Here is a 12,698-nt window from a genome sequence, read left to right as displayed (position 1 = left end):
GATCAAACTGGCAGTACATGTTCATGGGGTTACATAACTCCAAAAAAAAAGTGCATGAAAGTCATTTCTTTAAGGAGAGAAAGCAGGTTCAGACACAGAACTGTAAAGCTGAACCTGAGTGACAGACATCTTAATGAGACATCACAGAGGTACGGAGAGGTTTGTCAAATTGGTGTTCACTCAAATCCCAAAGCATCAGCGTAGACATGTTCAAGAATGATCAGTCAAAACTGATAACGGTCTTAATGTTACGAACCGACAAAGTCATTGTTAAGCGAGACTAGAGACGGACAGAAACAGTCCTAGCGGTGTCGTCTGTGCAAGAAAAATTAAGTCGGACTGTGATAAATTAGATATATTGAAGACTGAGGATCAATACAAGGGGTGAGAAGTAAAGAGAGAATGGTAAATGGTCTTGCATTTACATAGCGCCTTTACACTACATGTCAGCATTCACATTCATACACTGATGGCAGAGGCTGCCAACTTTGCCCATCAGGATCTAATCTAAATACTCATTCACACACCGATGGCTCAGCCTTCGGGAGCAATGTGGGGTTCAGTATCTTGCTCAAGACATGAGACTTCGACATGTGGACTGGAGGAGCCGGGGATCGAACCGCCAACTATCCGAGTTTAGTTTTTCTACCTCGCAGCCACAGCCGCCCCAGAGAGAAGAGAGAAATGTGATGCAATGGAGTTATATGATCTTGCAGGCTTGATATAAAAAGAGACAGAGTGATCCTGACACGATGGATACTTCAGATTTGTGAGGCAACATATGAATTCATGGGTCTAGGGGGAATTAGCATCTCCTCTCAATGTAAACCATTTTCCTTTTCTGCTATCGAAGAAGCCTCATGAGCAGTTCACCAAATGGACTAGGAAGGTGCACCTGGTCCTGATAGCTTAAAGGTCCCATATTGTAAAAAGTGACATTGTCATGTCTGTTATATTATAAAGCAGGTTTAAGTGCTTTATGAATACTGTGAAAGTATTGAAACGTTCAATATACAGAGAAATACACACAGCCCGTATTCTAAAATGATGCGTATGAAACAAGCCATCAGGATTTCTGTCCATTTGTGATGTCACAAATATACAATATTTAGACCATTACATGGTTTTAAGCGTAAACATTCTTAATGTGTCCCAGTTTATTTTCGGTTGCAGTGTATGTAAATGACATCAGCTGACAGGAAGTAAACATGGACCCAAACTGTTGCCTAGCAACGCAATTCCGTTGCCATTCCGTTCAAATGAGCATAAACAGAGCGTTTCAGACAGAAGGTGAATACAGGAATATTCAAGCAGACAGTATGAGGAAAATAAAGGGTTCTTTTTAACATTACAGCATGTTAACATGTTCTAGTAAAAACACAAAATAAAAGTATGAACCTGATAATGAGCACGATATGGGACCTTTAAAGACAAATGATCTATTTATCACGGCTGTCAGAGTTGGTGTATAAACATAATGGACTAAATAGAATAAGGTAGCATTTATTTTTAATGCTTATTAACATTCCCAGATGAAAATAATGAATTTGGTATGCAACGTTCACTGATCAAATTGTTTATATATTCTTAAGAACAATGCACTTGTAAAATAGAATGTATATGGAGTCCATCCATATTGATTATGGATTGCAATGTTGGATGTATTTTTGGAAAATTACAAATTAGATTTTTCAATTAAATCAAATCAATCAGTGAATACGAGGTTTAGAATTTTTTGGGGGGCGTTGGCCTTTTTTTTCCCGTCAAGCATAAATACACAGATAGCTTCATAGAAATAACAGTTATCTGTCTATTTTAATGAAAAAGTCAAGTAAAATCCAAGTCACTTACCCTCTACTGTAAGAGACAGAAATATGCAGAGTTTCACAAGACAGCTGTTCATTTTCTTATTTTGCAGATCCAGACTCCGTAATGATTAATATTTGTATTCAATTATTTGTTTGAGTGTGTTAAGTCAAGTATATCTGATTCTTGAGCTTCTTAAGTCTAATTATTATCTACATCAACTCAAAAGTAAATGCTTCGTGCTGCTGAGCTAAGGGCAAACCGACAGGAAACCAGTCAAACTTTTTGCCTGAGTGGAAAGTTGTGGTTTACCACACAGGATGAAAGAGGACATTTTAGAGATTAAATACACATGACGAAGATGCATTTTTATCGGGTCTAAAAGTGTCTCATCTGCTCCCCCAAAATCAAGAGTGTCAATCATTTCAAGAAATGCCCCAAAAACCATATATGTTTTATATTCAATTGACAAGCATTATCGTAGTAATTATGACTCTCAGGAGCAGAAAAGGAAGTCTGGAGATATCACATTTTGGCAGTTTGGGCGGGTGAACGGGTCAACAGGACATTAGACTTTAACACAAGAGACCACTGTTCATTTTCTGTTTTCTATATGACAGTCATCATTTGTTTCTTTTAACCATTCATTCTCTAATCATAACCCAGTGGTTATTTTTGTAACCATGACGATGAAGGTCCTCTCATGTTAATGAAGTGGTCATTTTATCCCCAACCATGCTCCTTCCGTCACCCTAACAGTGTTGTTTTTGTTGCTAAATCTAACAAAACAACCCGGTCTCACTCCCAACTAAGTAATTTTGTTGCCTAATCCTAACCAAGTCGATCTTTTCATAAACCTAACTAAGTAGTTTTGTTGCCTAAACCTAACCACGTTGATCTTTTCCTAAACCTAACTAAGTAGTTTTGTTGCCTAATCCTAACCAAGTCGACCTTTTCCAAAACCTAACTAAGTAGTTTTGTTGCCTAATCCTAACCACGTTGATCTTTTCCTAAACCTAACCAAGTCATTTTTGTTGCCTTATCCTAACCAAGTCGATCTTTTCCTAAACCTAACTAAGTAGTTTTGTTGCCTAAACTGAAGGAAGCTATTTTCTGTGAAGACGGAAGTTTATTTTGAAAAGACTGTATGCATGTAACAGGTGGAAATTGACATGTGTTGCTGGACATTCATAGGAGAACGAACTAAAAAGAAGGAAATAACTGTTTTGTTAGATGTCATAAGAAATGTTATAAAATGGTACTTTTGTAAACCATATGTCCCAGTTGCTTGAATCTAGTTCTGAAGTGTCCACTCTAGTTCCCGCTTTGTTCTGTATAGGGTCACACAAAGGAAACAGATCCTTTAATAATCTTTAATTGTTTTTTTTTATTGTCTCTTTCACAGTTACATGTTTATTTGATTTCCCCACTCTGAATGTACAAATTAATTTCAAATACAATCAATGCAAATATCAGATCTAACAGAGAATAACAACAGACATCAGGTTTCCTGTCGTTTTCCGTAACGTAGACCAAAGGAGTTGAGGTTGTATGAGGACACATCTTGACGCTTCTTGATAGTCTGGGGGAGAACCACCTTTGAGATCCACCATCCTGCTCTGGGAAACTTTCCATCAGCTGAATGGACCTCGTCAGCAGGTAAATTCCCAGAACTCTTTACTGATGGTGGTAGTGATGCATGGCTTAAATCTCTCAGGGCTTTGAGTATTTCCTGATCTGAACAACAAACAAGATAAAGATCTCTGACTTGCGCCTTTTTTGACATACTCAACTTATTCATAAATGCTTTTATGACTAAGATTGTAAAGATGATAAGACACAGTATAACTGAAGGCAGGAAAGAGTTAACACAGCCAGAAAAATAATTCAAATAAGTTGTAAAAGCACAGTCAATAACTTGTCAATTGAAACAAAATTTAATTGAAAAATTAATTTTACCAAAGTGGTAAATTAAACATCTTTCAGTTGTACAATGTCTGTGGCTCTGGAGGAGCTTTTTTACAAGTCTGTGTTGCAAACTGGAGGCGTGGAGTTTGAAAGAGGAGGGTATTTACCAGGCGGGAAGAGTCTCACAAAAGACTGTATCAAGTTGCATTATGGGAAGTGCAGGAACCAGCGTTTTGGGAGACCATATTCTGACTTCATCAAATGACAACTGACTCATTCACTATTGTTTTTATGTAAGAATTACTTAAAAATGTGTGAATTTAAATAAAACTAAACATGTAGCAAAACAACTGAATTGAATTCAAACATGAAATGTGCTAATTAAGCAAACTAAAAAGAACATTTTCTACAATTTTATGTAGCTTTGCAACTTGATCTCATCTAAAATGATCACATCCTTACACTAAGATTTATGCAATTATTTTCTCCAAAAATGTTGAACTGTGTGGAGTAACACCTTAAGCAAAATAATTTAAGATAACATTAAAAGTACTTTCAATTTTGTTATGCCTTCCAAATGCAATCTACAAATCATAAAATTGTCATCCAGCTCATTGTTGATATTTTAAAGTACACAAAAAAAGCTAATTAAACTGTTTATGATAAAACAGGTATGCTTCTTCAAAAGTGCTCGTCGGATGGTGGAGTCTGTTCCCCACACCTTTCCAACGGCACATTACGGGGCGCTGTTCCAAACCATTTTTTTCTTTCCTAAAACCGACAATCTGACATCACACACCCACTTCATAGCAGTGAATTGATCAGTGATTGGTCAGCTGTATCTCTTTTTTCATTGTTTATCACAAGTATTTGTGTTACATTTCACATGTACAGTAGAACCCATTTGTGTCGTTATGCCCACATATAAACTATATTACGTCTCCCCACTTTTGATTTAGTTGATTTAGTTTACTTCACCTAGTTCTGATCAAGTATAACCTGACCCATGTACTTCCATTTTACGCTGGTTGCGGCACTGGCAGCAGCTGAACATGTTCAGTGTAGACACTGACGACTGCAACTGCTATTGTTGCGCTGACATGAGGACAGAGTCTAACCCAAGGTTCTGTATCTGCAGGAAGCCTTTAAAGCCTCCTGAACTCTGACTGTACCTTCACTGTAGTAGGTGGATGTCAAACCGCTGGTGATGTAGACCTCCGTTGACAAAGCCGCCATCATCAGAGCAACGATGAGTCGTGGCATCATGACGTCTGTATGTTAGAGCTGCTGAATTTCCTCTGCAAGCAGACAGAAAATAAAGATTAAAATGTGATTAATATCAGTGGTCCAAAGACAAGCAGGTTAGGTTAATTGTTGACTCTAAATTGCCAGTAGGTGTGAATGTGAGTGTGAATGGTTGTCTGTCTCTATGTGTCAGCCCTGTGATGGACTGGCGACCTGTCCAGGGTGTACCCCGCCTTCGCCCAATGTCGGCTGGTATCGGCTCCAGCCCCCCCGCGACCCCTAACGGGATAAGCGGTTGCAGATGGATGGATGGATAATACCAGTGGTGGTTAGTCTGTAGGGTAGCAAACGTTGTTATTGGTGTTGATGAGGTTCGACAGCAGTTAAAGGGTACATATCATACTCATTTTCAGGTTCATACTTGTATTTAAGGTTTCTACTAGAACATGTTTACATGCTTTAATGTTTAAAAAAAAACTTTATTTTCCTCATACCGTCTGCTTGGATATAGCTGGATTTACCCTCTGTCTGAAACACTCCATTTTAGTACATTTCAATGGAATTGCGTTGCTAGGCAACAGCTTGGGTCCATGTTTACTTCCTGTCAGCTGATGTCATTCACATACACTGCAACCGGAAATAAATTGGGACCCATTTAAAATATTTATGTTTAAAACTGTGAAATGGTCTAAATATTGTAGATTTGTGACATCACAAATGGACAGAAATCCTGACGGCTTGTTTCAAAAGCTCAGTTTCTGTATAAGGGCTATGTGTATTTCTCTGTGGATACTTTCACAGTATTTATATAGAACTTAAACCTGCTTTATAATATAAAAGCCCCGAAAATGTCACTTTTTACAATATGGGACCTTTATGGCACCTGAATTCTAACAAGGCAGCAGGCCCTGATGGTGTCCATCCAGGCACTCTAAAAGTCTGTGCTGAACAGTTGTGCTCAGTCCTTCATTTGTTGTTTTCTTTGTCTCTTTCTTCATCAATAATGCCAGTAATGTGGAAAACATCTTGAATTGTTCCGATCCCTAAAAAAACCCAATGTGAGTAGTCTTAATGATCTCACATGATCACACATAATTAAATGTTTTTAAAAGGGTTATTCTGGGTCACGAGTAGACAGGTCACAGCCTTTCAAGAACCCTTACAATTTGCGTACAGGAAGGGTGTGGGTGTAGATGATGCACTACTTTTTATGCTTCACAGTATTTACAGTCACCTTGAAACAACTGCCAGCTCTGTTAGGATTATGTTTTTTGATTTTTCCAGTGCTTTTAATACTATTCAACCACACATTTTAGCTAACAAGTTGATTTTAAACTGCACAACACAACCATCGCTTGGGTTTTAAATGATCTTTTATCTAGACCTCAGTATGTTAGGCATGATAAAACAAAAAACGATCTGACAGCATTTTAACTAAAACAGGAGCCCCACAAGACACAGTTTTATCTCCTTTTTTATTTACACTCTACACCGCTGACTACAGGCAGAGTCAGGCGTCTTGTCAAATCCAAACATTTTCAGACGACACTGCTCTAGTGGGTCTACTTAACCAAGGCAGTGACCTGGCCTACAAAAGAGAGGTTGAATTATTTGTCAGCTGGTGTGATAAAAACGTTTTAAAACTGAATGTTAAGACCAAAGAGCTGATTATTGGAGGTCTCCCCAGTCGTAATCAAGGGTCAGCCGATTGAAATTGTCCAGTCCTATAAATACCTAGGTCTCCACCTGGACAGTACATCAAACCATAAAAAGAACACTGAGGTTGTCTCAGTGATTGGTCTTGCACCAGACTCAATGGAGGTCACAAATGTCAGCATTTAGAAGAAAAAAAGAAGCTCTGTTTTATCTTTTGTGGCAAGAGCGCCGCCATGTTGCAGTACTCTAGCCTGTGACATCACCAGGTTGGTTGGCTCGGCTGAGTTACGCAGATACAACGGTAGAGACCGTGAAAGACGGAGACTGAGGAGACATAGGAACAGTAGAAAACAAAACAGGGGACACTATTGTATTGCTCCTGGATGTAAAGATGAGTTTTACAATGTTAAAACCAAAGAACAAAACAGTCCATTACATGGGGACCCCCAATAGCGCATTGTTCTCTACCAAGGGGCGAATGGTAGCCGAGCACTGTTTGTGCCTCTTGGCATCCAAGCAGAGGCTGGCGAACCACCTCTGCAGGCGCCGCGTGTGCAGCGGATAGGCAGCAACCAAGAACTCCAGCGCCTGCATGACGGTCAACGCCATCACCATCACACCCCACCACATGAATGGATACAGCGCTTTGCCACCGGCCTTGACCGGTTATACTAGCATGATTGACCCGGCCCACTGCCTCCTTTACTGGAAGTGTTGCGGAGATGGTCGGCGTGTGTGAGTGTGGTTTGACACTGGACAGACAGGCAGCCCGAGAAGAGGAGGCGTCCGGAGATATGGGTACTCTATCCCACCAACGCTCTCTCCTCCTCACATTGTTATACAAAACCTTTAAATATTTAAAAACAACAGTTGTTTTTCTGTGGATGACAGTTTCAATTTAAGAAAAGCAGAGCTGTATTTGTCATAATCAAATAATAAAGAACTAAATGGAGCTCATTGACTGAGTATTTGTATAATCTATATACTATCCCTGCTCTGTAACATGGACCAGTAGAGTCCTCACACACAGGCTGACTGAGTTCAGCTGGTTGCCGGGGAGTGCGTCACTCTGACCTCAGCACCAACACATCCCGTAGAGATGAAAAACATACAATGTTTTGATCAATAATTCATCAGGGCCTGTTTTTAAGTCCATGGTCATGTTTGGAATGTGCAGCTATGTGTGTGTGTGTGTGCACCTCTGAGACCTCTAAAGCTCCTCAAGAAAAGGTCCAGTATAACTGTTTTAATATCTTTATATGATACTACATACTCAGCTTATTAATGTCTCAATACTCATTTAAATGATTACCACAAATCCAAATGCAATCTGTACTCTTGGGTGACTAATACCAACAAATCATACTGTCCACGTAGGAGCCTATGAGTCCCCTCGAGGTTGCTAAACAACAACAACAATAACAGAAAAATACAGAGAACGGGATCTCAGTGTTCTCTTAACTATGGTCATGATGGTGGTGAAGCACAGTGTTGCTGTACCTTAACTACTTTCAATGAGGAGTAGTTGTAACTTTGCTAAAGCTACAGTTTCAAAGTAGCTTCCCCAACACTGCTTGATCCTGGAGCACATGACCTTTCATCTATGTTTAGCCAAACCACTCAGTCCGTCCACCGCTTTGGTCCAGACTAAAATATCTTAACAACTATTGGATGGATTACCATGCAATTTGGGGCAGGCATTGCACATGCACTGTGCAGTATAAACAGTCAACAGCTTTCAGCGGGCTGCCTTCTATAATTTACGTTAGCTGGTGGAAGTTTCAGAAAGGAAACTTTGAGAGATTTATCTGATGCTGGAGGCAGACATCGTACTCTCAAACTCACATTAAACCCTAAAATGAAGCAGTAGCGGTTCTCATACTCTACTGTGAATGTCATTCTCTAATCATTTCTGTATTGGACCTGCTGTATTTTAGCATGTGACAAACCACATACTGTATGTACCACACATAAAAATAAAAGAGAAGATTCGGAGGCTAAAAATATCCCACCAGGAGAGTGGAATATATGTATATATATAAACTGTCAGATCAATTGTTAAATTAATTCTATATCAAATCTTAACAAACAAACATCAGTGTTCATAAAAATAAAATGTTAAAATAAAAATAAATGAGGTAGTTTTTGGTTCCTCCTGCAAGTTTTAGAGCTTCTTAAGACACTCTTTGTGTAGGAGGCACTCTTGCTTTGAAACAAAGCCCAGTACTATATATATATATACTATAAATATTCCCAGGCTAAATGTTCAGAAAACATAAGTCTATACTTCTTATATCTCTCTAGCTCATCTGTCTACACCCATCACACACAACCTAATGTTATATCATTAAATCTCACACTGAACACGTTGACCTTTCTGCTGGCGAGATCCTTGCACAGATAAACTCTGTGACGCTTCCGCTCGCATCGCTGCACACTTTCATGCTCACAACACGACACAACCTGTCTGACATATACAGTCGGTTGCAATATTATTCTGACTCCACCCACTGGCCAATTATTGCATTTACTTTAGCACAGTTGCAAAGGATGAAACACAAATTTTACCCCTCAACTCAACAATTTGGTTGCCTTTACATTGCAGCCACATAGAGCTGCTTCCGTAGATGCACTGTTGCTTTTCTGTCATTCACTGAGTGCTGACAGCTTCCTGACTCGTTCCTCTGGACACACACACACACACATTGATGTTGAGAACTTTTACTACAGTGACCGCATTCATGAAACAACGACATCCTGGAGATACAAACAGAACATGTGTGGACATGAAATGCGATGCTGTGATCTTACCTGTGTGCTGAAGGCGAGTGCTGACCGAGACCCCCTACACTCCCCCTCATGGGCCAGAGGCCTCTTTTATAGGGTGACACCTCCTGCGTCATCATCACTGATCACTGGTTGGTAGTGTGTGTGTGTGTGTGTGTGTATGTGTGTGGTGCCCACATATGCCCCCACATACACACTACACCAGTACTCCTCATTGCCTTCCTGTTCACCCACGTCTTCTTTTGAAATTTGAGAATTCTTACAAAGATTAGTAAAATTCCAAAAATGTTGATTCCCATGTGTACACTCTGGTTCATTTGGTCTGGTTACTACTTTGGTCTTTTCATAATAGACCTCGAATGAGGTTCGCGGTCAAGACAAAGACCTGGAGGTCATGACAATAAGCACACAGTGGGCTTTATAATAGAAACTAAAAATAGACACTGGAGGGACATGTGCATTTTCTGTAACTGAAGAATTAGAGATTTTTTTTCTTCTGTTTATGTCCTCAGGTTCTTGCGAAATGACATAGCATTGACACACTTTATGTATGAAAAAATAGACTCATGAAATACGGTCCAATTGTCCAAATATAAGCATGAAAGGATTATTTAGGGATCTTCTCGAGCCTCAGCTGCCAATTTCAATTTTTTTTAGTGACCTTGTGCAAGTACATCTTTGAGCCAGAAATGGCCCAAACTCTGGTGTCTCCCCTGTTCCCTCTGACCGGGGTCGGGAGGCTGAAGTCGGAAATACAGCATCAGCATCGATTCATGGAGATACCTTCGTCTAATCAGCTAACATTACTGCCAAGCAGCTGAAATATAGAGTGATATTGTGGTTTTAGTTGACGTGTGTCGCCACACTGTTTCGAGCGATGCTCGTTCATGTCTATGTAGAGCGAGCACAAGCGCGAGCAACAGGACGCTGACTTTCGTTGACTTAACGGCCACAGGTGTTGCTGTTTACAAGCAATTTCTGATTCTTACATAGAGTCGTTTTAAAAAATAATAATAATTAATAATCCTAAATAGTTATTATATTAGAAATCTATTTAGGCAGCCACATTTTGTTACAATAATAAAGAGTTTCATATTTTCCAATTTTAAAAGACATCACCAGTTTATCACAATTTGGGTAATATTTTCTTAGCTTTGGACATTGTTCATCGAAAACATATTTAGGAATTCCTCAAGAGATGTTTAGGAATAAATTCAATACTTGGACAGAGTGCACTGGACTAAAGGCCTTATTGAAACAAAATAACTCTATTTTAACCCACACTCATATCCTTGGTCGTCCTGAATCCTACGAGTCACATCTTTTAATTTCTCCTTAGAAGTGTAAATGGGGATAAGGAATTATATGATAGTGACAAATACACTTTACTTTTGATATTTTCAATACATTATGTACATTTTGGCTTTTTTGTTTAAGTGCAAGGAGAGTATACAACCAATGCAAAAGTCAGTACCACTTTGAAAAAAAAGGGGGAAATAATTTGCCAAGTGTTGTAGTCACTTTCAAATTATTCTCCCTTTTTTCCTTGTTTATTGATGGAAAAAGGACATGTCAAAGGAGATGTAGTGAGAGCGTAGTGAGAGTGTAGTGAGAGCTATTCACTGATGAACTGAGAGGCAAAGACACATAAGAGACAGTGTACACAACAACTACTATATTATCTTCCAGATGTACTACCGGAGACAATGCAAGAGGTGACTGGATTTTGTTAAGAGCGTCAATGAGACTAAGAGGCAGGGCAATAGTTGCGTTGTTAATATCAGCGCGGTTGTAGAAGACGAGGGAATGTCAGATGAGAGCTGCCCTAACTTAAAGGTCCCGTATCTTGCTCATTTTCAGGTTCATACTTGTATTTTGTGTTTCTACTAGAACATGTTTACATGCTGTAATGTTAAAAAAAACTTTATTTTCCTCATACTGTCTGCCTGAATAAACCTGTATTTACCCTCTGTCTGAAACGCTCCGTTTTAGTGCATTTCAATGGAATTGCAACAGAATTACGTTGCCTGGCAACAGTTTGGGTCCATGTTTACTTCCTGTCAGCTGATGTCATTAACATACACTGCAACCAGGAATAAACTGGGACACATTTAAAATGTTTACATTTAAAACCATGTACAAATCTATATATTGTATATTTGTGACATCACAAATGGACAGAAATCCGGAAAACGGCTTGTTTCAAACGCACAATTTCTTAATACGGACTGTGTGTATTTCTCTGTATACTGAGCGCTTCGATACTTTCACAGTATTTATATAGCAATTAAACCTGCTTTACAATATAAAAGACATGAAAATCTCACTTTTTACAATATGGGACCTTTAAGAATGACTTCATCTAACTCTCCCCCAACAAAAAAAAACCCTACCCATTTTTCCACATGGCTATGGTTTGAGATCTTGATCTTTGAGACTTCTGACAGAACTCCAATACAACTGAGGCCAATTAAATGGCCTTTTTGCTGCTCAAACAAAATTAAAATCAAGTATATTTGCACAAACAGCTAAAAACTAGGACAACAAAGCAGGTAAAGCATAAACATTTCACTACTACGTTAAATGTGCTACATCTCTTTCCAGAGACAATAGACCTCATACAAGAACCACTCAATCAAATAAATACAATTTGTTCATATAACAGAATTTGTGGCATTCACCAATTTTCTTGTACCTAGAATTTTCTCGTGTGGTTCAGCTCTGTATATGACAGTCTGCCTCTTTCTACAGGCTTTTTGGCATAGTATGGCACAGTTCATTACTTGTTGAAAAATGATCATGCTCCAACAGCTGTCTTTTTAGGGTCTTTACTACATAAAGACTGTAAAGCAGCTGTTGGAGCCTCTGTCAACTGTTGTCCACTGTTGTGCCTGACAGTGTAACATCACCTGCTGGAGGCTATAATATTCTCTCATCTAATATCTCAGACCCGAAAATTTGCGGTTTAAATCCTTCCCTCAAACAGAGCTGAACAGGTCACCTTGTGTGGCGATTTTAGAGGTGTCGATTATGTTAATGATCAAACGTCACAAACATGCTCGTGGTGGTATTCATCAGGCCCTCTTGCATGAGGCACCAATGAATGTCCCCATTACAGTGACGCCAAACCAGTCCACCTAAAGACATGGCCCACTGTCAGGACGGATTCCATATTGTTCCTCCTGAACCATGTAAGAGAGACAGGAAGCAGAAACTGTAGCCTCTGGTTTTGAAGTCATACACTTTGTTCACCATCCGTCGCTACCTCCCTATAAGACTGACATTGTGACTACTTC

General features: G+C 39.2%; 1 protein-coding gene across 1 annotated transcript; it reads right to left on the bottom strand.

Moving 5' to 3' along the window:
- Window positions 1–3,173: 3,173 nt before the first annotated feature.
- On the bottom strand, window positions 3,174–9,585 carry kiss1 (KiSS-1 metastasis suppressor). The gene is made up of 3 exons (XM_037778986.1): window positions 9,427–9,585; window positions 4,887–5,012; window positions 3,174–3,543 (listed from the first exon to the last, which is right to left on the bottom strand). Exons 2-3 carry the CDS (start codon window positions 4,978–4,980, stop codon window positions 3,308–3,310), a joined length of 330 nt encoding a protein of 109 aa, XP_037634914.1. The 5' UTR covers window positions 4,981–5,012; window positions 9,427–9,585; the 3' UTR covers window positions 3,174–3,307.
- Between the last annotated feature and the right edge of the window lie 3,113 nt (window positions 9,586–12,698).

The sequence above is a fragment of the Sebastes umbrosus genome, chromosome 1, assembly GCF_015220745.1.
Source record: "Sebastes umbrosus isolate fSebUmb1 chromosome 1, fSebUmb1.pri, whole genome shotgun sequence".
Classification (NCBI taxonomy): domain Eukaryota; kingdom Metazoa; phylum Chordata; class Actinopteri; order Perciformes; family Sebastidae; genus Sebastes; species Sebastes umbrosus.
Note: the sequence above shows the minus strand (reverse complement) of the source record. Positions and strands in the feature narration are given on the sequence as shown.

Excerpts from the sequence above, each read along its gene's own strand:
- kiss1 (XM_037778986.1), bottom strand. The coding sequence starts at position 4,980 with ATGATGCCACGACTCATCGTTGCTCTGATGATGGCGGCTTTGTCAACG. Across the intron at positions 3,544-4,886 it reads ATCCACCTACTACAGTGAAG|ATCAGGAAATACTCAAAGCC; the intron begins GTACAGTCAGAG and ends TTTGTTGTTCAG.